This window comes from Quercus suber, unplaced genomic scaffold (genome assembly GCF_002906115.3).
Source record: "Quercus suber isolate HL8 unplaced genomic scaffold, Cork oak 2.0 scaffold_48, whole genome shotgun sequence".
Lineage (NCBI taxonomy): Eukaryota > Viridiplantae > Streptophyta > Magnoliopsida > Fagales > Fagaceae > Quercus > Quercus suber.
Genome location: NW_027069513.1, coordinates 395,674 through 421,427, shown reverse-complemented (window position 1 = coordinate 421,427; position 25,754 = coordinate 395,674). Strand labels below are relative to the sequence as shown.

The window sequence follows — 25,754 nt, the reverse complement described above, 5'->3', positions numbered from 1 at the left end:
TTGTTATTCCTCAAAAAAGTTAATCAACCAATTGAATTGAAATTAGGTTCTAGCTACTTGTCTTTAATTACTGTAGCAAAAAATTGAAAATATTTGTGCTTCTTGATTCAGCTTTAAAAAGTAGAAATGACCCATTATGAAAATAGATTGGCCATTAAGTGAATCTTGTCACCTTACTACTTGTGAAGAGCCACACAAATCATTGCCACACAGCATAAGTGCAAACAATTATTTATTTCTAATGTTTGGGACACACAATAGTAGTCTATCCCTAATTGTTGGTGTGAGAAAAATTCAATTTCGTGTGTATAATACAATACCAAATGACCTCAACACTAGTTTAAAGGGTGGCCATGTTAACTGTTTTGCACCTCAAAAAAAAATCAATTACAGGAAATTGAGAACTGAATAAAGGCTATAAACTAGCTATACATATCATGATAAAGGAGTGTATAGCACCTCAAAATATTGATGACTTTCAAAACTTAGGGGGACCTGGGGTTCAAAATATTCAGCCAAATAATTATTATTATTTGACAAAAAACTCTATGGATAATGAATATGTTTTTTTTTTTTTATGCACATGTTTGTCATTTGGGCTACCTACCGTAGTGAGTGAAAGTGTCCTTATGCCCATGGGCAAAGGAATGAATCATGACCACCAAATCTATCCTGGTCAAAGGGTAACCCCTTTTTTTTCTTTGTTTAAATCCCAGCCACTTAATTTATTGCATTGCTTGGTAACAAAGTCTAGCTTGATGAAAATTTAATATAGCTGGACAAAATATTAAAGAATTATATGTAGAGTAGGCTTTATAAGAAAATAGTTTTAATTTCCTTATATTACAATCTGCTCATGAATAGTTCATAACTTCCAATATCTTTACATAAAGGTCCCCAAATATTTGACCAACAAGTTCTTGGCTTTTTTCTTTTTCTTTTTTCTTTTTTTTAAGTTATTGGCTTCCTTGTCATGGATTTCTGGCTCCCATTCCCACTACATAATTTTTTTGTCAAACTTAGTGAAATGCTCACATAATTAGAGCCTCATTGACTTTGTAATAAGAATATTTGAGTAGTAAAATTTGAAAATTTTAGGGTTAAGAGATAAGAATGAGAAAGAGAAAAAAAAAATAGAGCTAAAGTAGTTGATCTCTCATCTCAGCACATATTTATATTATAAGCTTAGAATAATGACATGTAAAGATTACAAGAATACTTATTTTAATATGATATATCAACTATCAAGCAAATACAAAAATAACAACAATAATCTAACAAGAATAAATTCCAAATAATCTCTTTTTCTTTTTTGTAGGGAAAATTTTCTTGAAATATATGTTAAAAATTTTTTAAAAAAAAATTCCTTAAATTACAAACTCAAAATTTTATTTATCCATGCATGAAGGAAGTATTTGTCATTAACTTTGAAGAAAGCTAACAATCTCCTACTTATTTGATTCCGAAAATATTACTCCATGTTTTACTCTCTAAACTTCTTGTTTTATTCTATATAATTAAAATAAATAAATAAATAAAGTTAATTAATGCATGTCAATGTCAACCACAATTGGAGATCGAGCTTAATCATTATAACCTAAAGTGTAAATTAATTCTGCAGCTTCATTGATGAAGCTTGGTGTGGACACCACTATAGAGTTGGCAGACCAGACCAGGCAAACAGTACACATTGCATAGCCATGCACTTTCCACGTTAAAAGTTCTTTCAAGCCCTAATATTATATATATATATATATAAGAGAGAGAGAGAGAGAGAGAGAGAGAGAGATCACAAATTCTCTTTGTGCAATGATAAGGGATTGAACACTTTGAATCCAGCGATATATATATATATATGGTTAAGAAAGAAAAATGCAGATGTGAATTGAGTTTGGCTTCTTATGAACCTATGGGGCTAACAGTAACATAGCACAAGTGGAAGCTATCATGGCATAACAGTGAGGGCCCATAATGGAAAGACAANTTGTCAAGAAACTACCATAATATAATTTGATTTGCATCACTTAGTGACATAAGTATAACTAAGTTTAAGAACAAGCAACAAGGTATCTTATCTTTGAACAAAGCTTAGCTTACAAAGAAGAAAACCAAAAGCGAAAGATGGTGCTTTTTACAACAATATCGCTGACAAAATGTCATTTTTTGGCTTGAAGGAAGATGTTAGTCTTTGATTGTTTTCTTTTTTGTAATAAAATAATATATGTTTCTTTCTTTTTTGCAAAATGAGTAAAAGTTCCAATCGTGCGAAGAGATATGACCTCTAAAATTTTCATGGTCAAATTTGCAAATCTCTAGGATATAGTAAGAGTATGCTTGCTATCAACTTTTTTTTGTCCAGCTTTTGAACTCGTTAACTTAGATACAAGATACAATCATTATATCTTAAGCAACTTTCAATAAAAGCCAAATAAATTGGTGTCAAATGAACATTTAATACCAAAGAACATTATACAAGAATATGATGACCATTCCGGTGATTTGCTTATTGGAATAGAATATTTCATGCATTTGAAAATACATTTTCAAATATCTATAATTTATATATTTATAAATACAAAATCATAGTGACTTTTTTTATAGAAATAATAGGGTCATTTGATCTCCTTTCAAAGTTAAAAATATTAAAGAATTTTAACATCTTTATTGATTTTTTTTTTTTTTTAATCACCTAATAACAAATTCATTCACTATTGTCAAAATTGGCTAAAAAAATCTCAACATTAAGAGAAAAATAATTTAAATCCTGAATATTTTTTTGACAAAATCAGAATGTGCCATTTAATCTAAATATCATAGACAGTTAATACATGCTTCCAATACTATTAGTACCATGGTGGGTTTCCTTGTACTGATTTTGGCACCATTACCATATTAAAAGGTAGTTTCAAATAGTTTGAATCAAATAAATAAAGTAAACAAAAGGCCTAAAAGTATATTTTTCTTATGTTTCCCTTATTTATAAAGCAATGATACTTTTACACTCTTTTTTTTTTTTTTAACATCCATTTTCATGTTTTAAAATGTGGACATTTTTATATCAATAGGTATTGATGTAAAATAGTAAATATAAACAGAGACATACAAGTAGGGGTGGCAAATGGGCGGGTTTGGGGTGGGCATAATTGAGTTGGGTATATAAAACTCATTTACCCATTTAAAACCCATTTAACTAATTCCTTATAACCCAAATCCAACCCAACCCAATTATTATGGGTAAACCCCAACCCACCCAATTACCCAATTATCAAAATTAATGCACTTTCCACGTTAAAAGTTCTTTTCAAGCCCTAATATTATATATATATATATATATAGAGAGAGAGAGAGAGAGAGAGAGAGAGAGAGTCAAAAATTCTCTTTGTGCAATGATAAGGGATTGAACACTTTGAATCCAGCGATATATATATATATATGGTTAAGAAAGAAAAATGCAGATGTGAATTGAGTTTGGCTTCTTATGAACCTATGGGGCTAACAGTAACATAGCACAAGTGGAAGCTATCATGGCATAACACGTGAGGTGCAAATGGAAAGACAGCTCTCACATTCCTCATGAGTCGGACCCAAATCCTATAACTTCCAAATTCTCCAAAAACAATCCCATTTTTCATTGTCTTGCTCTCACCAAATATGGTCCATATATATATGCACGAAAAAGAGCAGAAGAATAAGGTGTTTTTCGAACTATATATTTCTGATGAAATGATACATCTTATGCCATTGATCATACATCTAAAATTGTCAAGAAACTAGCATAAGATAATTTGATTTGCATCACATAGTGACATAAGTATAACTAAGTTTAAGAACAAGCAACAAGGTATCTTATCTTTGAACAAAGCTTAGCTTACAAAGAAGAAAACCAAAAGCGAAAGATGGTGCTTTTTACAACAATATCGCTGACAAAATGTCATTTTTTGGCTTGAAGGAAGATGTTACTCTTTGATTGTTTTCTTTTTTGTAATAAAATAATATATGTTTCTTTCTTTTATGCAAAAAGAGTAAAAGTTCCAATCGTGCGGAGAGATATGACCTGTAAAATTTTCATGGTCAAATTTGTAAATCTCTAGGATATAGTAAAAGTATGCTTGCTATCAACTTTTTTTTGTCCAGCTTTTGAACTCATTAACTTAGATACAAGATACAATCATTATATCTTAAGCAACTTTCAATAAAAGCCAAATAAATTGGTGTCAAATGAACATTTAATATCGAAGAACATTATACAAGAATATGATGACCATTCCGGTGATTTGCTTATTGGAATAGAATATTTCATGCATTTGAAAATACTTTTTCAAATATATATAATCTATATATTTATAAACACAAAATCATAGTGACTTTTTATATAGAAATAATAGGGTCATTTGATCTCCTTTCAAAGTTAAAAATATTAAAGAATTTTAACATCTTTATTGATTTTTTTTTTTTTTTAAAATCACCTAATAACAAATACATTTACTATTGTCAAAAAAGGCCTTAAAGTATATTTTTCTTATGTTTCCCTTATTTATAAACCAATGATACTTTTACATTCTTTTTTTTTTTAACATCCATTTTCATGTTTTAAAATGTGGACATTTTTATATCAATTATAGGTATTGATGTAAAATAGTAAATATAATCAGAGACATACAAGTTATACATCTCATAGCTAGGGCAGGCTAGGACACATTGAGTACATGACATGCATATACATACATATACAAATACATATACATACATACATACATATATATATATATATATATATATATATATATATATGAAAAAAGGGGATGAAATTGAAATTTCAATGAACGCTCAAAAATTTATTAAGAAAAAGGTGGATACACATGATGTAACACATCTCATACTAGCAAGCTTCTTAGTGGATTCAGAAATTAAACATTTACGCTATGTTTCGTAACTTTCGTTGTTCTTTTCCAAAATTCCAATTTCGTACTCAAATAGGCAAGACTCAAATCAAGAATTGGTAAACTGATGAAGTTTCTACGAAATCGTCATGAAGCCAAGTGTACCATTCAAATTTAATCCAAAATTTCTTGCAAGAATTATATAACAGTGGTGCTTAAAGACCTATTAATTGTTTCAATGTTAGTATTAAGTATTTTCCTAGAAATTTCGTTTGCATAATTTAGATCTAATAGTTCAGTACTCCCCAAGAGCCATTTTAACAATGATTGCTGGCAGGAATGGTTGGATTTGAAACTTTGAATTCTTCTATATAATTTGGATATAAAAAAATTATATATATATAGACAAAAACAAGGAAGTCTATTAGTCTAAGGATAATCCATGTATTAATTTTAATTATTATTTTTGAAAGAAAATGTTAGACCATGCCAAATTGGCAATCTGAAATTGGGCATGGGTCTGTGGTGTTTTTGGTAAGTACTAATTAAGATGGCATTATATTCATCATTTGCGATGATAGTTAACCTAATCATTGACTAATGAAAGTATAAAACTGAACTAATTAACAATGATATATAAGGCATCAACCAACAGTAGTACTCTCTCTAGCGTAAAAAGAAATAAGGCATCATACCTACTTTATCAAAAGAAAAAGAAGAGATAGATAATAAGTGTACCTTTACATGATTTAGTAGCATCTCTTTATTTAGGTTATATGTTTTTAGAAAGTAATCAACTTGGGTAAATTAAAGACAAAAGGATCTTATTGGGAATCTGCTTTTCCTTTTGGTACATTAAGGCATCTAAAAATAACCAAGAAACTTTTCTAAACCAACATAATGAGTTGGTGTCTTTCTTTTAGAGAATTAATTAGCACTGAATCACCAGATGAATGATAGGTTTTGTTACAATTTACACAAACCCATAAGGCCATTCTGAATCCTCCAATATTTTTGGTGGGGTAAACGGACAGTAATAAACCCTATATATGAATCTTCACGATTCTACATTGCAACAAAACAAAGACATGATTGAAAAAAAATGCACTGATTTTGCAAACTAACGCCTAAACTAAAGTCTAAAGACCACCAAAATTTTAGTTTAAAGTTTTTCTTCTTTCCTCTCTCTATTGCTTATTAGGCCAGAATTAGATAACAAAAGTTGAGGTCAAGAGCGATACTTCGTTAGAACTTTGTTTTTGGACAAGCAATATTAGAAGCATTCTTTATCCTACAAATCTCAATCTTATTATGAATGGAATTCCAAATTATAATTTTTTTTTTTTAAAGGCGAAAAAATACCACTAGTTTCCAAGACAGTTTCTTAAAAGATGGAAATGTATGGCCTTTACAAAGTTACATTACGCATTAGCTTCCAACTCTTCAAAACACTTTTTAAGTCACATTGAAGAGCATTGCAGTCAAGATACACCAAATAAATGGTCTCACGTTCAATTCTCCAACATTATTCAATTTTTTTACAAAATGCTACGGACCTCAACAAATTTGGAGAGCACAGTAGTATTTTGTAAAACTTTTCTTCTCTCCTTTTTTTTTTTTTTTTTTCCTATAAATAAAATAATTTATAGTGAATATTTTAATTAGATAATCTCTCCTTTTTTTTTTTTTTTTTCCTATAAATAAAATAATTTATAGTGAATATTTTAATTAGATATATATAGAATATAAACAATGGAATATATCATAAATGGTATATTTGAAAAGTTGGTAGTTAAATTTTTTTTTTTTTTTAAATTTAACTTTTACTTTAAAATTTGATTACAATTTGCAAATGTGAATGCTCTTATAGAAATTGTATGCATCTTTCAATAACACCTTAAAAATACAAATTAGTCAAATTCCTTGACAATCATCACTAATTTTGTCTGTTCACTCTAATTTGACCTAAGTGTATTTTTTTTAAAATAATTTGAAATATTTGTTTAGTGGCATATATTCTAGTTTCTATAGGTATGAACTAATCTATAAGCAATGAGCTCTATTCATGTCATCAAGACTTGTTCATGCATGTAGCATAATATAAGCTCAGTTAAAATATTGCTAGCACCTCAACAAAACTTACAACTTTGCCACAACTTGCTCACATGTCGAGTTGTGAGTTGTGGATCCACAACTCCACCACTCACAATTCGCCCTATGGGCAAATTGTGAGTTTTGTTGTGGTACTAGTATTATTGGCTCAGTTCAGCTAATAACAATAAGTGCATTACTGATTGTTTTAAATGGTATTTAATTTTTTTTTTTTTTTTTTTGTATGGGATAAATGACATACACAAAAAGATTAAGAACAGTAGCAATGCATTTAATAATACACAAAAAGATTTGTAAGACTAAAAAGTGTCAGGTTTTACCTAACCAAGGAAAGAATAGATAATTTAAAAATTGTAGCATAGATTAAAAAGTGGGGAAAAATAATTCACACATGATTGCAACTAAACATAGAACAGAATAAAACATGAAAGTTGTATCAGTCAAATTGTGCTGCTCTTTGTGTAGACACTAGTTCATATTTTCACAAAAAGAAGGCCCAAAAATATTGATAAAGTGGAGCTTTTCACAACCCATTAGCATTTTTTTTGGTAAGTGTTATGTGTAGTAGGTATTGTCATTTTATTTCTTGCATTTGTACCCCAAATCCCAGAAATTATGGATATGCTCTCTTTCTAAGATGAACACTAATATATTGTATCAGGTCCTGCATTCCTTTAGGACAAATTTCATATCCTATACTGGCTTAGTGAACCCATATGATCAGTAGAAAAAAGTAAGCAATTGGTATATATTTTAAGTGACTGGTGGAGGGGCTTAATATTATTCAAGTGCATCTTCTCTCTTTATTTATTTCGATTTATTAGCACACTAGACAAAAAGATTATGGTGGGGTCAAGTGTGATGAAAAAGCATGGCACTGATTGCGCTGTAATGTAAAAAATCTTGGGGGTGTGTTTTTCACCACTAAGAGTATAAGATCTGTTCAATTTTTACCATCTTTCAAGGCAGATTAGTACAGTTGATGAGATTAGATGGCTTCCATTTTTATTCAGCATTCCCAAAAAAGTTTTTACTCCATTGATTCATTATTTTATATCATGATTAAGAGAGTAAGTACAAGTGCTTATCAACGCCCAAATAATTGACATAATTTTCCTAATTCATTCATCTACTCCTTGTTTTTAACTAATTACCAAAGAATATAATAAAAAAAATAGGCACAAAGTTTTGATGTTGCTAGAACACTATGACCTGCACCCAAATTAACATCATGATTGTTTTACTTTCTTCTTCTTTTTTTCTTTTAATTTTATGGAAAGACTTTGCACAGAAGCACTGCATTTAATTATACACAAAAAGATTTGTAAGGTTAAAAAGTGTCAGGTTTTACCAAACACAAAAAAAAAAGGTTATTTAAAAATTGTAGCATAGATTAAATAGTGGGGGAAAATAATTCACACGTAATTGCAACTAAACATAGAACAGAATAAAACATGAAATTTGGATCAGTCAAATTGTGCTGCTCTTTGTGTAGACACTAGTTCATATTTTCACAAAAGGAAGACCCCCAAAGATATTGATAAAGAGAGAGTTTTTCACTTTTCACGACCCATTAGCATTTCTCTGATTCTAAAATTGGCATTAGATAGCTAACGGCCCAATTGTGTTCAAATGGTGAATGTCATGTTAATGATTCTTGACCCTTTTATTCAGCCTGCATATTAGTTTACATAACGCCAAGCACACGCAAATTTCTCATCCTTCTATAATCTAACTATACGTGCCTCTTGCTTACATGTAAATAGAATTCTTGGAAAAGCTTCTTTTTCCTTCTTTTTTTCGTGTAAGGTGGGGGGTGGTTAAGATATATACAGTTCCCAGATCAATGATTTTTAATCATTTCCTAGTTGTAGTTGTAAACTCTATCTTTGAATTTATATCCTCTTTTGTATAGCAATGAGCAGTATGGCAAAAATGGGAGAAACCAAAAAAATAATATATGGGAGAACTTGACTCAGAGAACCCTCTTCAATCTCAGCTTCTTTAAGTGGGTAGTTGGATTTATTTTCAACAAACGCTTCAAAAAAATTCTGGTAACCTGTGTTCTTTAGATAAAAAGGACTGCTCGTTGTGACCTTCATCATCTCCATGGCCTGTAAGAGTTGTAATTTTCAGTTGAAAAAAAAAAGGGTACACAAGAAAAGTAGGGAAAAAAAGAATTCATTTTAGCAGGAGGAAAAAAAAAAAAAAAAGTGATTTTATTTTGTAATGTGAAAGATCAATTCTAAAGAACCCGGAACACATAAGGAACTGGTGTTGGGAAAATAAATTTTGAAAACCATTAATTTGTGATGATTAGGAAAAGAAAATACCCGCATAGCAAATAGCAATTTAGGCATTGAAATGCTGTCACTGTTCATGTTTGTTGAGGCTTCCCTGTTAGCTTTCACCCATAAACATAGACACTATATTATTCACACAACGAATTGGTGATTACCTGAAAGCTGAATACGAATTGTCTTGCTTTCTTGTTTACTTGAGCATTTGGGTGGGACTGAAGCTTTTCATACATTAATCGAGCCTCATTCAACCTGTCAACAATTATTACAACTGTTAACATCACTCAGCACTTTCCTTTGCTAGTCAAGAGGTTAAAAATACAATCTAACATACATCATTACCTGAAATTTTTTCAACTCATGCACAGCAAACAATTAGTAATTAGGCACAATAACTTTGATATATCCATTCAGGTATTACAATCAATGGTATGTAGCTTTCAGGAAAAACTATATTGTAGTGATAGTTGTCAGGCTTGCAAATTAAATTTGACTTCCACAATTCTCAATCCTGTTTTTATCATTGTAATTTAACACCCATATGAACTCAAGAAGTATAATCTCATCTATCCTGACTTGGGTAGGACCAAAGCGATCAAAGTTTGACTAGGACTCTTTAACAATTTCAATTTATCCTTTTATATTAGGCCATATAAATTAAGTCCTCCCATCTACTATACTTCTCTCATCTATATTTGCTTTTAAAAGTTTTGTTGTCTTTTTTTTTTTTTTCTTTCTTTCTTCGCTATTCAGTCTTAGTAAAAAATATTCACAAAACTAATTAATATAAATCCCTATATGATGCTAAATTTTCTACTGTCATAACTGAACCTCCAAAAGTGCAGCAGCTGATTTTCAAATAAGCCCCAAACCATCCTATTCAACATTGCAATTTCAAATACCTTATTCACAAAAAACGTTTACAACGACTAGAGCAAAGCCTTGTCCGTTACAACTTTTATTTCTTATTTTTGGATGCACCATCACAAACTTCACACCTAGTAAATATAGTTTAAATATTATTACATACCTCAATAACTCAGAATTTATTATAATGTTTGTAAGCTTGCAAATGATTCAAGGACAATTGAGTATAACACACTAGCTGAAACCTGAACCACAACTTACATGTGACAAATGACAATACTTATGTAGTCAAAAATTAACATGTGATGATGTTTGTCCGGTCAAAGATCAACCGAATTATTTTTTTAAAATCGTTTATAAATAAACCTACAAAATTTTGTGATGTACACATAACAAAGGAATTTTAATCAGTGCGTGACATGTGTAAGATGGCATTAAATGCATGTCACAGTGTGGGATGAAGAGACCACAGAAATCCCAAAGATGGAAACAAGCTTATAAGTTTGATAGAAGTTGCCTTAAAGACAAATTGATGACAAAAGTATCTTTATTATGCATCAAAGGAACAACAGACTCATTCCATATTCCACGTAAAGCCCAATGAACAAATTCAGTTTTATGGCATGTTAAGGGATGTCATAAGGGGCATCTAGTAAAATCTCAAAAGACATATATACCTACTGAGCGAGTCTTGACAAATAGACCATTGTATCGCAGCTAACCCATGAAGGTCACTCTGCAAGAATAATATGCATGAAACAAAGCACAAAATATTCAGATACTGTCACTCCTAAAGAAACCATTTCAAAAAGAGGGGGAAAAAAACCAGATAGATAAAGGTTGTACAATAACCTCACTTAAATTAGTGTACTAGCAAATAAAGCTATATTTGATTTTTAAGTTGACATATAACCGTGCAGTAATTAATGAATCTTCCAAACCTCTAGGCAAAAATAGTTCACGTATATTAGAGATGAGTAAAGAAATCTTCCCCCTGGATGCAGAAGGGAGGATACAACTATAGCTAGTAAATTGTAACTGGAAGTTCTTGATTCCCAGGAACACTTCTTTTCTTTCCTTTTTCTAGTTTGATATAAAAATGTATAAAGATATAGGAATAAAAAAGGAGGAGACACCCCTAGGAACTAGAGGTGAAAAAAGAAACATGTAAAAAGACATAAAAGGAAGAGCAAACAAAAGCAATAGCTACAAATATAGAACTTAGCCACAGACATTTTCAACGTTCTATCACTAACATGACTTCTAAGCCCACCTCTTCATTATCACTATTAAACTCATCAGTGAAGCATGTAATCCTTTCTCAATAGAAATCATTCATGTCCCCTAATCAAGTCAGACTATTTTCATGTGCAGCCATTGGCTATCTGCTCAACTTCCCTAAAACAACACATTACAAAAATCCATTTTACAAAGACCCTGTCAAACCACCTAGCTTTGAGTTTCCTCTAATTTTCCAACAACAAGGATGTCTGCCAATCACGTCACCTATTTTACAAATGAAATAGATTCAAATTTGATTATGAGAATCAATTTCCTGATATCCTATCTCAATTCATAATTTGAGCATGTTCAATTATGGGTAGTATATTTTTCTAGAGTGATGGTATATATACTAACAAATCATACAAAAAGTTCATGCAAAAATTATGTGACAGCATGCTTCACTCACCAAAAGCACAAGAGGTGGATCATGTGTTACACAGATATATCTTGAAAATAGAGCTCCCAAATTATTTAGCATGAAAATTCAGTTAGATTTTTCTTTTAAGAAAAGAATTTCCCTATCTATAATATCTTCAATATTGCAAAATTGGGTATGTAAACTGCCAATCCTATTCTCCTCTCTAAATCATGAGCCAGATAGAGTATACTTTTCATTAATCTTCAACGCCCATGGCACAACAAATCCTAACTCATCCTACCCATAAATGCCTCAACCATCCTAATTTCAGAGTAAATATGGTAGTTAACAACTTAACATCAGTAATCCACCATTTTTATAAATAAATACATGATCACAATAGCACTCAAATAGAAAATCTATAAATATGCCCCATCTTATTTATGGCTTTCCATTTTAGGGAAAGGGATGGGGAGGGGAAAGAGAAAGAGGTGAGATCTCTTTTCAAGTACAAAAGCAGCTCAAACAGTTCAAACAATAAATTACCTTGAATGTTAACTTATCCATAACCTTTTCATAATAGGGCAATGCTTCCTTAAGCTTTCCAATATTCATTAATGAGTCCCCATCCTTCAATGCCTATAAACATGATAATGCATTATGGCTCTCAAAAATGAAAAATGCAATAGAACATTAATTTACTGGCAGTTAAAGAAAAATAATAACAGAAACACAAGGGTCAAACTGAAAAACTAGTTTCCAGACCCAGTGAAAGCAAGTTCTCTCTAACTGAAAGTTTCTATTTTCCAACCATATTGCAAAGCCAAACTTTATTGAAAATTGTAGATTATCCTATCCAAATTCTCTCCTTATTAGTTAAACCTTTTCCATATAAGATATTGGGACTTGACTTCTGTTTGTTTGCCCGCAATTTAAGCTTAAAATTTAAATCTTCAAATCCGCAACCCATCCCCACTGCACACAACCCACTGTAATCACAAACACCACTACTAACCAGCTTTAGCAAGTTGTAACAACCACGACAACCATTGACACTAACAAGTCATCACTCTCAAGTCTCAATACCCCATCCAAACCACCAAGGCCATCGCTAAACCAGACATCACTAAAATTTTAATATAAACAACAATCATAATTTTAAATTCAATTCAAATACTGTGAAAATTTATAAATTGAATGATTTTCTTGGACTAAGATCTTAGATCATGACAAAAACATGATTAAGTCTAAGACCAAATTTGAATTGCTTGATACAAATGCACTTATAGCATTTATTCAAGAACATATGTACAAGCTCATAAAAACATGTTAAGAAGATGATATTTTGATAGAAACATACCTCTTCACATTCAGATTTTAACTTTGGATCAATGTCTAAGCCCATTTCACTCCTGTAGGCAGCAAGTAACTGTCTTGTACGTGTTTCTTTAGCAGCTTTCTCTTCCGCTGTTTCAAGTACCTCCCCAGGGCGTATAACTCTTCCACCACCAAACTGACAAAGAACAGAAAGAAATCTCTAAGAAAAACGTCTTTCGGTGCACTTGTGACTTACACTAAAAAGCGGCATCCACTATGAAACAAATAACAATCCTCTATAATGAAATACATATTGCTTTAGGGAAAAAGATAATTGCTGATTACTTAACAAATATATTTATAATTGTACTAACAAACCAACAGAGTTAAGAACAAGATGGATTGACTCATTTGATGATAATGTAGAAAAACATCTTCCGAATGTTTCTGTACTCTGCTATTCAATGCCATGGTCAAATAAGATATAAGAGAGAGGGTCTTCAATGTTATGTGCTTGTAAAACTTTGAAAGTTACTTAGGAAGGAATTTTAAAAGAAAACAGAGAACACAATGCGACAAATATATATGATACACCTTTTCTATAAATAACCAAGAGACTATTCTATCCTCCATTGTAAGTGTAAAGTTGTTATTTACAATTATATGTTTTGTTGGCTTTTATTCCGTGCCAAATTTGATTGTAATTTTATTCAATCTGTTGTATCCTATATTTATTGTGGGTTTTCATTGTAAGGGTTGTGTGTTAGAGAGAGAGAGTGTGAAGACTCAAGCAATTGAAGAATGAAGTGTTTTCGCGGGTAGCTCATGACTTAGCATCCTGCGAAGTAACTCATGTGTCCTGCACATGCTAGAATGCAAAGAGTCGGGCCAAATGGAGACAGCTGTGTTTCGCGAGTATCTCGCGAGTAAGGCCTTCCCGCGAAACACCCGCGAGGCATTCTGTTCTGTCAGCCTGTCCAGTCTGATACACACTTTCTGTACCTACACTATTTATACCCACATTACCCACAAATGTAAAAGAGAGCTTCTGAGAGAAAACCCTAGCCAAACACTTTGAGAGTTAGAGATTGTTATACCAACAATCCTCTACATATTTGTTTTGGGAATTTCCTCATCTCCTACCTCTCAATTTCCATATCATTGAGAGGTTGATAGCCCAAACACTTACCACATAGCCCAAACACTTACCCAAGGTAGTCAAAGGCGAAAGGCGCCCTTAAGGCGCCAAGGCCTTGTATCGCCCGAGGCGACAAGGCGCCAAAAAGGCGCTAGCCCGAGTGAAGCGAGGCGCCAAATTCTAAATATTGTTATTTTACATATAGGGTTCCAATCTAATTAATTTGATGTATAAGAATATTATATAAACAAATTTGACTCCATTCCTAATGGATAGGAGCTGGTCAGCCTGGTCTATAAAACCAATTTGTGGGTTTGAATTCCAACTAAAAAATCAGTCTCCATCCAAATATCAATAGTCAACTAAGTCTAGATAATTATCAAATATCAACTAAGTTTGAATATTAACCATAAATCACCATTTAAAAATTAGTCTCCATCCAAATACCAACTAAATCTAAATATTAAACCAAAATATTGTTCATAACTTCATATTAGAAAGAAGAAAACTCCTAACAAAACATTGAAGATTGAACTTCATGACTATCCATGACAAAACAAAAGCATTTGAAGATTGAACATTCTGCCTATTAGCCTATTTAATAGCCTGAATGTGGTTGTTAGTTTTAATCTAAAGGTCATCATCATGAATATTAACCATAAATCACCATTTAAAAATTAGTCTCCATCCAAATACCAACTAAATCTAAATATTAAACCAAAATATTGTTCATAACTTCATATTAGAAAGAAGAAAACTCCTAACAAAACATTGAAGATTGAACTTCATGACTATCCATGACAAAACAAAAGCATTTGAAGATTGAACATTCTGCCTATTAGCCTATTTAATAGCCTGAATGTGGTTGTTAGTTTTAATCTAAAGGTCATCATCAGACTCTTCACTCAAGTTTCCATCATTTTCAAAGCCACTTGAACTAGATTTATAACCATCAACATTCTCTTCCTCGGTCTCATTAGAATCAGCATCTTCCTCTTCAATATTTGGTTGTGATGTTGAGGCCTTTGAGCTTGCCCTTGATCTTGTTTGGAATCTAATATTCTATATTAAGCTAGCTATGTATCATTTACTATGGTTTAAGCCCTAAAAATTGAGTGAAGTAATGACTTCGAGAAAAGGGAAAAATACAGGAAAAGAAAATAAAGAAAAAGATAGGGGAGAGTTGCTGTAAGACAGTCAGACTAGAGAAGGGTAAAGGAAAAAAAAAACAGAGAAAAAACAGAGAATGAAGAGTTGCTGGAGATAGAGTACAAGGGAGAAGGGTAAGGGGGAAAAAATAGAGAAAAAACAGAGAGGTTCATTGCTGGAGGAAGAGAGTCCAACAGAGAAGAGAAAAGGGGGGAAAAACAGAGAAAAAACAGAGAGGAGAGTGTCCGATGAACTATTTGAAAATACCAAAGCAGTGTCGCAGTGAGAGAGAACTCAAAAAAAAAAAAGTGTAAAAAAAAAAAACTAAAAAAATAGGAAAATATTACCTGATGTTGGTTGACTGCCGAGAAGAAGACAAAATACCCACTGCTTGCTCTGAAAGTGGATGAAGAGGAGTGTTCCCGAAATTTCTTCTTGGTTCTTTTGTTTTATGCTTTTGTTTTATTTGATATAGTGGGTGACAGCTCATCCCCACTGAGGTAAAAGTTTTAAAACCAACCATACACCTCTTTAAATTTACAAAACATGCCATTACAGCCTTTAAATTGCAAACTTCACTCAGGCGCTCGCCTCTCGCCTAACAAAAAATTCCTGGGCGAGCGCCTAGGCTCCAGAGGCGAGCGCCTCACTAAAGGCGCCTCGCCTCAATGCCTTTGAGGCGCTTTTCTGGCGCCTCGCCTCGCCTGGGCGCCTAGGCGAGCGCCTCAAACGCCTTTGACTACACTGCACTTACCACACCCTTTGAGAGGGTCAAGTGAAGTTTTGGTACTGCTGAGAAGCATTTGAAGAAGCCAAAGATGGCAGATGCAACATGGAGCTTGTTGCGGGATCCGGAGAGCTAAACAAGACACGGTTTCGAGAAGCCTTGTTGGAATAGGAGCTTGGAAGGCTTAGATACATCGGGTAGATTAGGCTTGGAAGGTCTCTTGCTAACCCATGTATCCCAACTGATTGTCTAGTGGATCGATTACTGCTTGAAAGGCAGCGGAGAGGTTTTTTGCTGAGTTCTTCAGTTTCCTCTTCAATAACACATCGACATGTTATCTTGTGTTTGCATCTTTCTTTCCTACTCTTTTACATTCCATTTTACTGCTGTGTTACTTAAATTATGGATTAGAGTAGCTTATTTGTTTGTCCGCTTACATTTACACTATTCCGCACTTAGTATTAAGTTAGTGTAAAATCAATCGAGCCGTAACTTTTAATTGGGGGCCTTAATAATTGGGGGCCTTAACGGCTCTTGTGTTTTCAACACATTTCGAGCTTTCAGTAAGATATAAGTATATGACTAGTGTCATAAAATAATGCTTAAAGGGTGAAACTGAAGCTCGCATTTCTTCAATTATTTCAATATTTTAATTTAAAAGGGTGGAACCAAAGAGCTCCAACCTCTTCAACAAAAATGAAAATTTATGCCAGGAATTTGATTGGTATATAGGCATGCAGAAGAATCCATCTTTCACTCATTTGTGTGTTTACCTTGTTCCTGGATTCCTTGATATGCGTCTATACACATACACAACATCAGGGGGAGACAAGTTCTTCAACAAAGATCAAAGATTTTTGTGGGCATTTCAATAGTCATAAAATCATTTACAACAACCCATCTGATTGCTTTTTATTGGTGTAGTCTGTCCATGGACAAGTTTGACATGAATATAGACACAAGGATTTGTGCAGACATTCTGATAGATATTGTCATATACATCAATCAAGGATCTGTCATCTGTGCAGGCATTGACTCAGTTAATTGATTTCTTCAATGCTTGAAGAATGAATGCACATCATCTATGTAGCAAAAGTAGTTACCATAAGGAATGTCATTTATAACTTCAGAGCCCTAGCTGGTATCAGTACTCAGAGGCCAGCATTGAGATTGATGAGTAATTATAACATGTGTTAGATTCAAAAATCAAATATTTGATCAGCATTGACAAGTTCAAACCTTCAAAATAGTTCAGAGCCCGAGCTGGTTCTCAATGGTGTCCTCTTCTTTCTTTCTTTTTTCACTTCCTTTCTATAATTTCCATCTTGATTATACATATCAGAAACTTGAATAAGAGATTCTAAACTAAGATAATTTACTGTCTATAGCAAACCTTCAGAGTATATAATATGTTTTCCAACATAATATCATCACTTTAACAAATTACTAAACATAATCCTCCAAGCCCACAAAGAACATCAACAAAAAGCATGTTCACCAAAGCAATTGACAAAAACATATAAACTCACTACTCTATCATCAGTTCTCATAGCAATTACCATACCGTTTTTGAGATATTGTTGGGTCTAGGAAAGACTCCCCACGAAGAAACCTTTGGCTTGTAAAGATTTGAATCATCTTCCTGAGTCAGCTCAGGCTTCAATGAGGTTTTTTCTTCAAACTTTCTGGTATCCCCAACAATAATCTCCACCTCAGGCAAGTCCCCTTCCAGGAAAGGGTCTACAACAGGAGCCAGCCCAGGTGGCAATCCCCTGCTCCTCTTCTTATCCGCAAATTCAAGCCCAATAAAATCAATGTTCGAAATTGACAGCTCCCCTTTCTTATTAACTGTTTTCTCCACAACCCCATTTCCCAGATTACTCCTATTTCCTCCCTTCAGTCCTAAAAATAAATGCACATAGCTAATTTAGCTCAAATCACTCAACCAAATATGTCATTTTTCATCAAACAACAATTCAAACTTGTTATCAGCCATCAATCATACAGATCATTAACACTCCATATGTTTTTCTTTTTCTTTTTTGATTGCTACTCCATATGTTTACTAAGGTAATGAATAAAATATCAAACACATTACAACAACAAAAACCAAGCTTTATTCCCAAAAATTTGGGTTCTACTATGGATCCTCAGGATCAGCTTTATTCCATCCAAAGTCATACTCTTTTGTTACTTCCTTAATTGACATGTACTTATCAAACACGTTACATGATAAAAACAAAACCTTCAATTAAGAAAAAAAAAATTCTTGCATTCTATTTCTATCTCAAAACTTCAACTTTCCTAAACAATACCTGAAATTGTGTCACCCTCTCCACCACTCACAACCCCTTTATTCATTTTGTACTCTTTGGCCTTTTCCATTGCAACTTTAACCGAAACCGGCACTTCCTTAGTGCCGCCACCAACACCTTCACCTTCACCTCCACCTTCTCCATTCCCAATTACAGTACTTCCACCAGAAACCTCAACTGGGTTCTGCTCAATTTTCGAAACTGGTTTGGATTGCAGTGACTTCTTATACGACTTGGCTTTTTTGAATGCGAGCTTCACCGGGTCAATAGAAGCTGGTTCTGGTTCTGGAGTTGTTTCTGGTGAATTTGGTGAAATGGGTTCTGAAGATTCAGCATTGGATTGGTTTTTAGAGGATGAGAGCTTGAATGGTTTGAATGAATTGGATTTGTTGAGGTTTGTGGATGGAAAGAAAGTGGGTTTTGAAGGAGAGATGGTGTTGAGGGAAGAAAGCCATGAAGGTTGAAGAGAAGCCATGGGTTGGCGTGAGAGAGAGAGAGAGAGAGAGAGAGAGAGAGAGAGAGCTGAGTCGAGTGTTGGAACTGAACGGGTCTGGTTTTTTAGTTTCTGTCGGATAATGTCCAGGCTTTTTCGGTTTAACACATTTTTCTGCATTGATTTGTTTGTTTGTTTTTTTTTTAGGGCCTTGCCAAAGAGATTTTAGTCTCTAAAATTTAGGATTTTTTTTTTAATAAAAAACAAAACTAATGATGAATTTTAATCCTAAAATTTTTTATTTTATTTTATAATCTGATAGTTATAATAAAAAGTATGGGATTTGTATATTTGTATTACTATTTTGAAAAAAAAAAGTATAATTTCAAAATTAAATATAATGAAATCCTCGCTTCAAAACGTTCCGTCAATATTTAGGGTGATCTTAAATAATTCCTCCTTGTAATAACCTAATGTGTATAAGATGAGAGACTATATAGTTATAATAAACTAGTGTGGGATTTGTATTTTACTATTTTGAAAAAAAAAAGAAAATATAATATAATTTTAAAATTAAATATAAACAAGTACTCGCTTCAAAATGATCGGTCAATATAGGGTGATCCTAAATGATTCCTTCTTGTAATAACCTAATGTGTATAGGATGAGAGACTACATACATTAGAGAAAATAGTTAAATACTCAAAGAGCTTAAAATGTTTTTGTCTTTCAACCCAAAAAGAATAAAAGAAGAATTAGAAGAAATAAATAAAAGATCTACTAAAAAAAATTTTCAATTGAACACTTTCTTAGGATTTGCTTGAATACAAAATTTTAATGAGAGTGTTTCAGTGACTAGGGATAGAAACCTTCACTTAGAAGTTTCTTATCGTCGAATAAGAGATTTGGAATTCAATCTCCATTTACACAAAAAATTTGATGTTTTGACTTGATAATAAAGAGCAATTACGAAATAAATTGAAATTATCTCTTAAAAAAAAACAAAAAAAATGGCTCCACATATAATCAAAATTGGATCCAATTCACCTAATTGCCACAAAAGCAAAACCAACCATAAGAGCACTAGCAATGGGGGATGTAAAAAAAACACATATTTTATATCCTTAAACACTACTTTATTTATTTTATTAATCCATCCAACAATACACCCAATATCCCAGTTTTTATTTTTACATACAACATAATAAAATAATATAAACTACCTAATAAAAAAATAAAAAGTAAGAAGAGAGAGGGAGTGTGAGAGGAAGAAAGAGTGTGTGAGAGATTAAAAAAGTAGTTTTTTCTTTACAATCTCATGAATAGTAAGCATTCCCATCCGGGATTTCAAAAAAGTTATATTTTACAATCTTAAAACTTATTTTATCTATTTTACCATTTTATTTTATAATTTACCGAACATCTCAGTTTCTATTTTTATATACAACTCATTAAAATAATATAAACTACAATATCAAATAATATAAAAAATCATGTTTCTCTCTCTTCTCTTTCATTTCTTTTTCCTCGCTTCACATTTCTCAATTAAAATAATAGTATTTTTTTTTTTTTTAACATCCGAGTGAACAGTTGGTTCTATATATAAGAACCAACTGTTCACAAGTTTAAAAATTTTAAAAACCCATACCCAGATGGACCAACATTTTTGAGGTTTTGGATGTAAAATAACAATTGAGGGGTGTTTACACCCCCAATGCTAGTGCTCAAGGTTGCAAATATGCAACCTTACTGTAGCTAAGATGGATAATTTTTTGGGTTTATATATCCGGATGGAGCTTGCTTTTAAGAGTCTAGTTGCTAAAATAGTAATTGGGGGTTTTTACACCCCAATGATAGTGCTCATTCCATTCTCTGGGGTAGATGGGGGCACTGTTGCTGTTTATACTATTTCATATAGGATAATATTGGTGGCTCAGTGTAGAACTTACATGCTGACTTTTTATCAAGTACTAGTTTACTATTGCTTTTTCTTTCGTTTATAGATTTCATAATTAATCATTTAAAAAAATTTGAATGAAAAAAAAAAAAAAAAAAAAAAAAAAAAAAAAAAAAAAGACACTTGCAACACTGCATATAGAAATTATTGAGCCCTTCTTTAGTGGGATCATAATCCGAGCTGCATGTTTCATTCCAAGAAAGACTCCCTTCACATTTACATCAAATATCTTCTCAAACTCTGATATGTCTACATTGCGGATATCAGGACATGGTGAGCCCGATAACCCAGCATTGTTGACCATGATGTCAAGTGTACCAAATTTACCGACTGTGAAGTCAACTGCCCGGCAAACATCATCTTCTTTAGAGACATCACAATGGAAATAACAAGTGTTTGGTTCACCACCAAGGGTATCACTGACAGTAAGGCCAAGCTTGTCCTGCACATCAACTATACAAACCTTTGCACCATGTTTATGGAATAGGCGCACAATGCTCTCTCCAATACCAGTGGCTCCACCTGTGACCAATGCCACTTTCCCCAGTAATCTGAGGAGGGGGAAAGGCACAATGAAGATATTATATTATATATCTTAATCCAATATAATATGTTAGAATCTATGAATTTAACTATAAATAGCACAGATCAAGCTTCTGGTCTGAGTTAAAGACTCAGAATTCTCTCAAAACTAAAAAGGTATAAAACAAAACATAGCTATAAAAGGGAAGCAATTCTAGGGAATGTACTTCACTAACTTGATTTCTAGAAAAAAAACTTGGATTTTCTTAAAAAATGAGTATTCTAAGAAGAGTAGATCCTTCATATTTAGGATATCATTAAGTTGATTTAGGTTGCGTTTGGCATGGCTTAAAAAGCCAGCTTAGCTTGAGTTTGGATAGCGCGTTTTGCGAGTTTCAATGCAGCTGCGTTTTTTTAGTGGGTCCATGAGCACTATTCATGGGACCCGCAAGTACCAAAAAATGCAAATCTAACTTTAAAACTAAGTCTCACGGCACTATTCACACATTTAAAAATTATTTTGCTACAGTGTATTCAGTTTTTAGTTTTTAGCTATTAGCAGTATCCAAACAGACTCTTATTTTATTATTTAGCTTATTTTTGCTACTATTCATAAATCCTACTGCACTTTTTGTACTATTCATAGGTCCCACTGTACTATTTCAACTAATTTTACTTTTATCTACAGTACTTTCAACAAAAAGTTTTCAATTTCAGCTAAAAACCACACATTTTGAGAACATCATTAAATAAAGATCTAACTTTCCATGATCCTTGTGGCATCTACCCATTTTCTTGACAGCTAAATTCTAGAGCATTATTATTGTCTTGCTATGACAATCTTGATTTTAAATTGATAAGCAGCTTAGGTTTGTTTGAAACTCTAGTCTTTTAAAAAGGTACGCATCCTGTTTAACTTCAACATCATATTTCCAGTCCATTGCTGTGTGAGTTTCACTAGGTTCCAAGATGTGTGATACACCATAGGTGAGACACCTAGAAGCCCTTGATAAGATTCAAACATTTCCTACTATTTCCCACAATTAAACCTAATGTAAGTGTCCTTAATTCCTCTAAAAAGAAGCTTCCCAAAAGAAAAATACATCAAGTTTCCTTTTTTCCTTTGACCATCAAACCTCATTAAAAGTTTAAAGCATAGCCAACCAAACCTATCCATGATGCTTAGCTCACCTACATCAACTGCAGCAAACCCTAATCTCTAATTTAATGAGCCATCCTGCAGAAGTGGACTTGGGAGCAGGCTCATAATCTCTCATGTTTGATAAAATAATAAATGACAAGTTCTGGTACTTGGCTACCTTTTATAAAATTATTTATGATCAATGACGTTGAGTATTATGTGGTCAAGACAGAATCACATTTCCTTTTTGTTCTTTTATCTTGCAAATGTGTAAGTTTTCTTCAGTCCAACAAGCACAAGATTATTTATGCTTACCCGCATATGGTTTGGGACGAGTTTGATTTGCCAAATTGTGGTTTCAAAGGTTACACTTTATCCACCTCAAAAATTTTGCAGCCCAAATTGTTTAAATAAAAGAATGCCATGAAACAAAATAGCAACTTTATTATAATCAGAATACAATAAATTTATATATCAAATGCAAATACAAATAAACCTCATGTGAGTGAAGTGCAATATGTTAATCCTTAGGTTGGTAATTAGTCTTCAACAAATTCAGTAAAACACACTGGTCATAAATTTAGTGAATTGTAGTAAAAGATCTTCCAAGATTAGATGCCAAGGAAATTGCTGTATACAATTGGATGCAAATTTGGCAGCAACTGTAACATTTGAAGGCAATGAACAATAAAACTACAACAAAAAGCAAGCCTCACTCCCAAAATTTTGAGTTCAGCTATGAATCCTCAACGAACGTAAATTTTGAATAAGAATAAGAATACCATAACACTTACACATACCAAAACAAAAAAGTTTGGTAATACTTGGGTCAATCGGACAGAGTATGCATATCTACATACATATATGTTATAAAGGAACTTGATTTTAGTTGTGTCCTTTAATGCAGCTGTGTCCTTCTATTAGTAGTATCATTAGCAATGTACTTAGTTTAGTTGTGTCCTTTACTTCTTGTTCTTTTGTGTGGGTTAGAAGATCCTGTAATGCAGCTGCCCATGTTGCAGCAAAATATGCCTTAGTTTCTAGTTTGTCTTTTTGTTTCTATAAGGATGATCTGTACAGATTCAGGCACAAAATTGAGCATTTGGACAAGTCCTATTTTGGCCTAAATCAAGCATTTGGAACAAAAAAAAATTAGAAATAAACACAGAGACAGTATGCCACTATATTCTCAGTCTTCCATTTAAAACTACAAATTTCATAAAGCCTAGTTTGAGTTAAACTCAAGGTCTAAGCTACGGATTCAATCAAAATTGTCATGTTAGAGAAAGTGTACCGAACCTATAGGAATGATAGGTATTTCCACCATTGGATTTAGTAAAAACTCAGATCTTAAACCATAACAAAGATAACAAGCCCATGTTCAGTTTTATAGTTAAAAGCAAAAGATACAGTCAGAAACTGAACAAAACAAAAGAATAAAGAAAAAGAATTGGCATCTTATTAATTTGTACAATATGGCTCAGAACCACAAAATCAGAACAGTCAGAGAGAACAGCACAATAAAGTTTGAAGCATGAAGTACAATAGAAAGGTTTGATGTGTTGTGGACTACTGGGTTTACCTTTGGCTTGGAAGTGAAGATTCACCCGAGTTGGCTGTGGACATGACTCAATTCTATGTCTCTCTCTCTCTCAGTTTCTTTTTCCTATTTCCTTCAATACACAGGGATTCTCTAGCCATTTATGGTTAGCTCTCGTCTTAATAATTGAAAGTCATACCTTTATGACTTTCTCAAACACGTCTAATCTTTCTTTTTTTTTTGAGAAAAAGAGACACATCTAATCTAATCTAGTCTAATCTAATACTACTATATATAAAAGCAGAAACTCTGCTCTACAATTAGAGCTATTCTGCCACGTAGGAAAAAAAACATCTAAAAATTTGTCACGCTTACAGTTAAAAAGCGAAACATTATACTGTTTCAGCAACACTAAAAGTCTAAAACACTTAAAATACGTTCAGAAGCCTAGATAAGGTGATAATAGAGAAAGATACAAAGTTGGTCGGACTAAACACAAACCAGGAAAATAAATTTCACCCCATTGTTCCAATATTCGTTTTAACTGCCCTTCGTTCTGACTTTTTGTTTGTTCATGCTGTTTTGCTCATGGCTTAAACGCTGCCCATCTCATCTCAGCCAAACCCATCACCTCTTCTCTCTTTTCTCTCTCAGTTCATAGTCTCTGCCGCCTCAAGTCTTGGCCTCTAAAGCTTGGTACGTTTTTAATCTGTGTTTTTTGTAATAGCTGATGATAATGAATGTTGCATTAATAGAACCGATAAAATTTAGGTGGTTAGAAAATCTGCAATCAACATTCTGACAAAAGGGTACGTTTATACCTCTGTTTTGCTGCTTTTGGTATCACATGAAAGGACAAAGCTTTTTGGGTTCTTAAGAATCTTTTTTCACATTGGGTTTTCTCCAACATGCATGTTTATTTTTTCTTGATTACTGATACTATGCAGTAATGCAGGAAATATTAGTTCTTGGGGTGTGCCTCTCTTTTGTTTGTCATGAGTATGATACTGTGATCTCCCTCATTGTTGTGCCATTAGCTGAGAAGATCATTTCTTTTCTTGGTATTATTTATCTGTTTTTTAGAGTGAACTCTACATGCTTGGCGAAATGCCTGAGTTGAATTTTATGGGTAATTTTATATTGATTGGCTAAAGATCTTGCATTGGGTTCAGGTTCTATATGCAGATAGCCATTTGAAATTTGAATGATGGGAATATGAGGTGTTTCTCCTCTTGAAAGTTCATTTTAGATGATTAACAGTTTATGGGATGTCATGATAGTGTTGGGCTATTGGGTAACCCCACTTTTGGAACTTTAAAAAGCTTTAAGCAATGGTTTTTTTTTTTTTTTTTTTTTTTTTATTATTATTATTATTTTAGCTCTAGCAAGTAGTGGTTATTATATAAACTTTCCTATAAATAGATTCTCAAAAAAAAAAAAAAAAAAAAAAAACTTTCCTATAAATAGGATTAAGCTTCCCTTTGTTATTCCCTTTACCTTTTTTAAACTTACAATTTTCTATCTTAAATGGGGTTACAAGAATTTTTCCCTGGAATCAAACTTGCAGTCTTAGGTAAGAAATGAAAGCTTTGAGAATTAGGTCCAACATATGCAAGAACCCAAAATAAGGTTTGTTCTAAACTTTCTTATGCAATTTTTGAATTTAATACGGTCTTTTATTTGAAAATATGAGAGTTGACACTTTCAACCTATA

The 25,754-nt window shown here is 32.6% G+C and overlaps 2 protein-coding genes across 4 annotated transcripts; both read right to left on the bottom strand.

The window, feature by feature from the left end:
• Nucleotides 1-8,614: 8,614 nt before the first annotated feature.
• LOC112022998 (uncharacterized) lies at nt 8,615-19,028 on the bottom strand. Of its 3 annotated transcripts, XM_065771720.1 has the most exons (8): nt 18,448-19,027; nt 17,697-18,034; nt 13,162-13,314; nt 12,348-12,440; nt 10,837-10,895; nt 9,451-9,544; nt 9,326-9,365; nt 8,935-9,106 (listed from the first exon to the last, which is right to left on the bottom strand). In XM_065771720.1, exons 1-7 carry the CDS (start codon nt 18,920-18,922, stop codon nt 9,363-9,365), a joined length of 1,215 nt encoding a protein of 404 aa, XP_065627792.1. In that variant the 5' UTR covers nt 18,923-19,027; the 3' UTR covers nt 8,935-9,106; nt 9,326-9,362. The 3 variants fall into 3 exon arrangements, with proteins under 3 accessions (XP_023911386.2, XP_065627792.1, XP_065627793.1); XM_024055618.2 differs by lacking the exon at nt 9,326-9,365 and having other exon boundaries at nt 8,615-9,106; nt 18,448-19,026; XM_065771721.1 differs by lacking the exons at nt 8,935-9,106; nt 9,326-9,365; nt 10,837-10,895 and having other exon boundaries at nt 9,456-9,544; nt 18,448-19,028.
• Nucleotides 19,029-19,906: 878 nt separating this feature from the next.
• Nucleotides 19,907-24,272, bottom strand: LOC112023002 (xanthoxin dehydrogenase). The gene is made up of 3 exons (XM_024055621.2): nt 24,083-24,272; nt 20,959-21,388; nt 19,907-19,927 (listed from the first exon to the last, which is right to left on the bottom strand). Exons 1-3 carry the CDS (start codon nt 24,124-24,126, stop codon nt 19,907-19,909), a joined length of 495 nt encoding a protein of 164 aa, XP_023911389.2. The 5' UTR covers nt 24,127-24,272.
• Nucleotides 24,273-25,754: the final 1,482 nt, after the last annotated feature.

What these genes read in the sequence shown, in the direction of transcription:
- LOC112023002 (XM_024055621.2), bottom strand. Translation starts at nt 24,126, where the DNA reads ATGTCCACAGCCAACTCGGGTGAATCTTCACTTCCAAGCCAAAG. An exon ending in TCTTCACTTCCAAGCCAAAG is followed by an intron (nt 21,389 to 24,082) that starts GTAAACCCAGTA and finishes CCCCCTCCTCAG; the next exon opens with ATTACTGGGGAAAGTGGCAT. An exon ending in CTATATGCAGTGTTGCAAGT is followed by an intron (nt 19,928 to 20,958) that starts GTCTTTTTTTTT and finishes TGTGGCAATTAG; the next exon opens with GTGAATTGGATCCAATTTTG.
- LOC112022998 (XM_024055618.2), bottom strand. Translation starts at nt 18,922, where the DNA reads ATGGCTTCTCTTCAACCTTCATGGCTTTCTTCCCTCAACACCATCTCT. An exon ending in CCAACAATATCTCAAAAACG is followed by an intron (nt 13,315 to 17,696) that starts GTATGGTAATTG and finishes GTTCTTTGTCAG; the next exon opens with TTTGGTGGTGGAAGAGTTAT. An exon ending in AATTCGTATTCAGCTTTCAG is followed by an intron (nt 9,107 to 9,450) that starts GTAATCACCAAT and finishes CAACTCTTACAG; the next exon opens with GCCATGGAGATGATGAAGGT.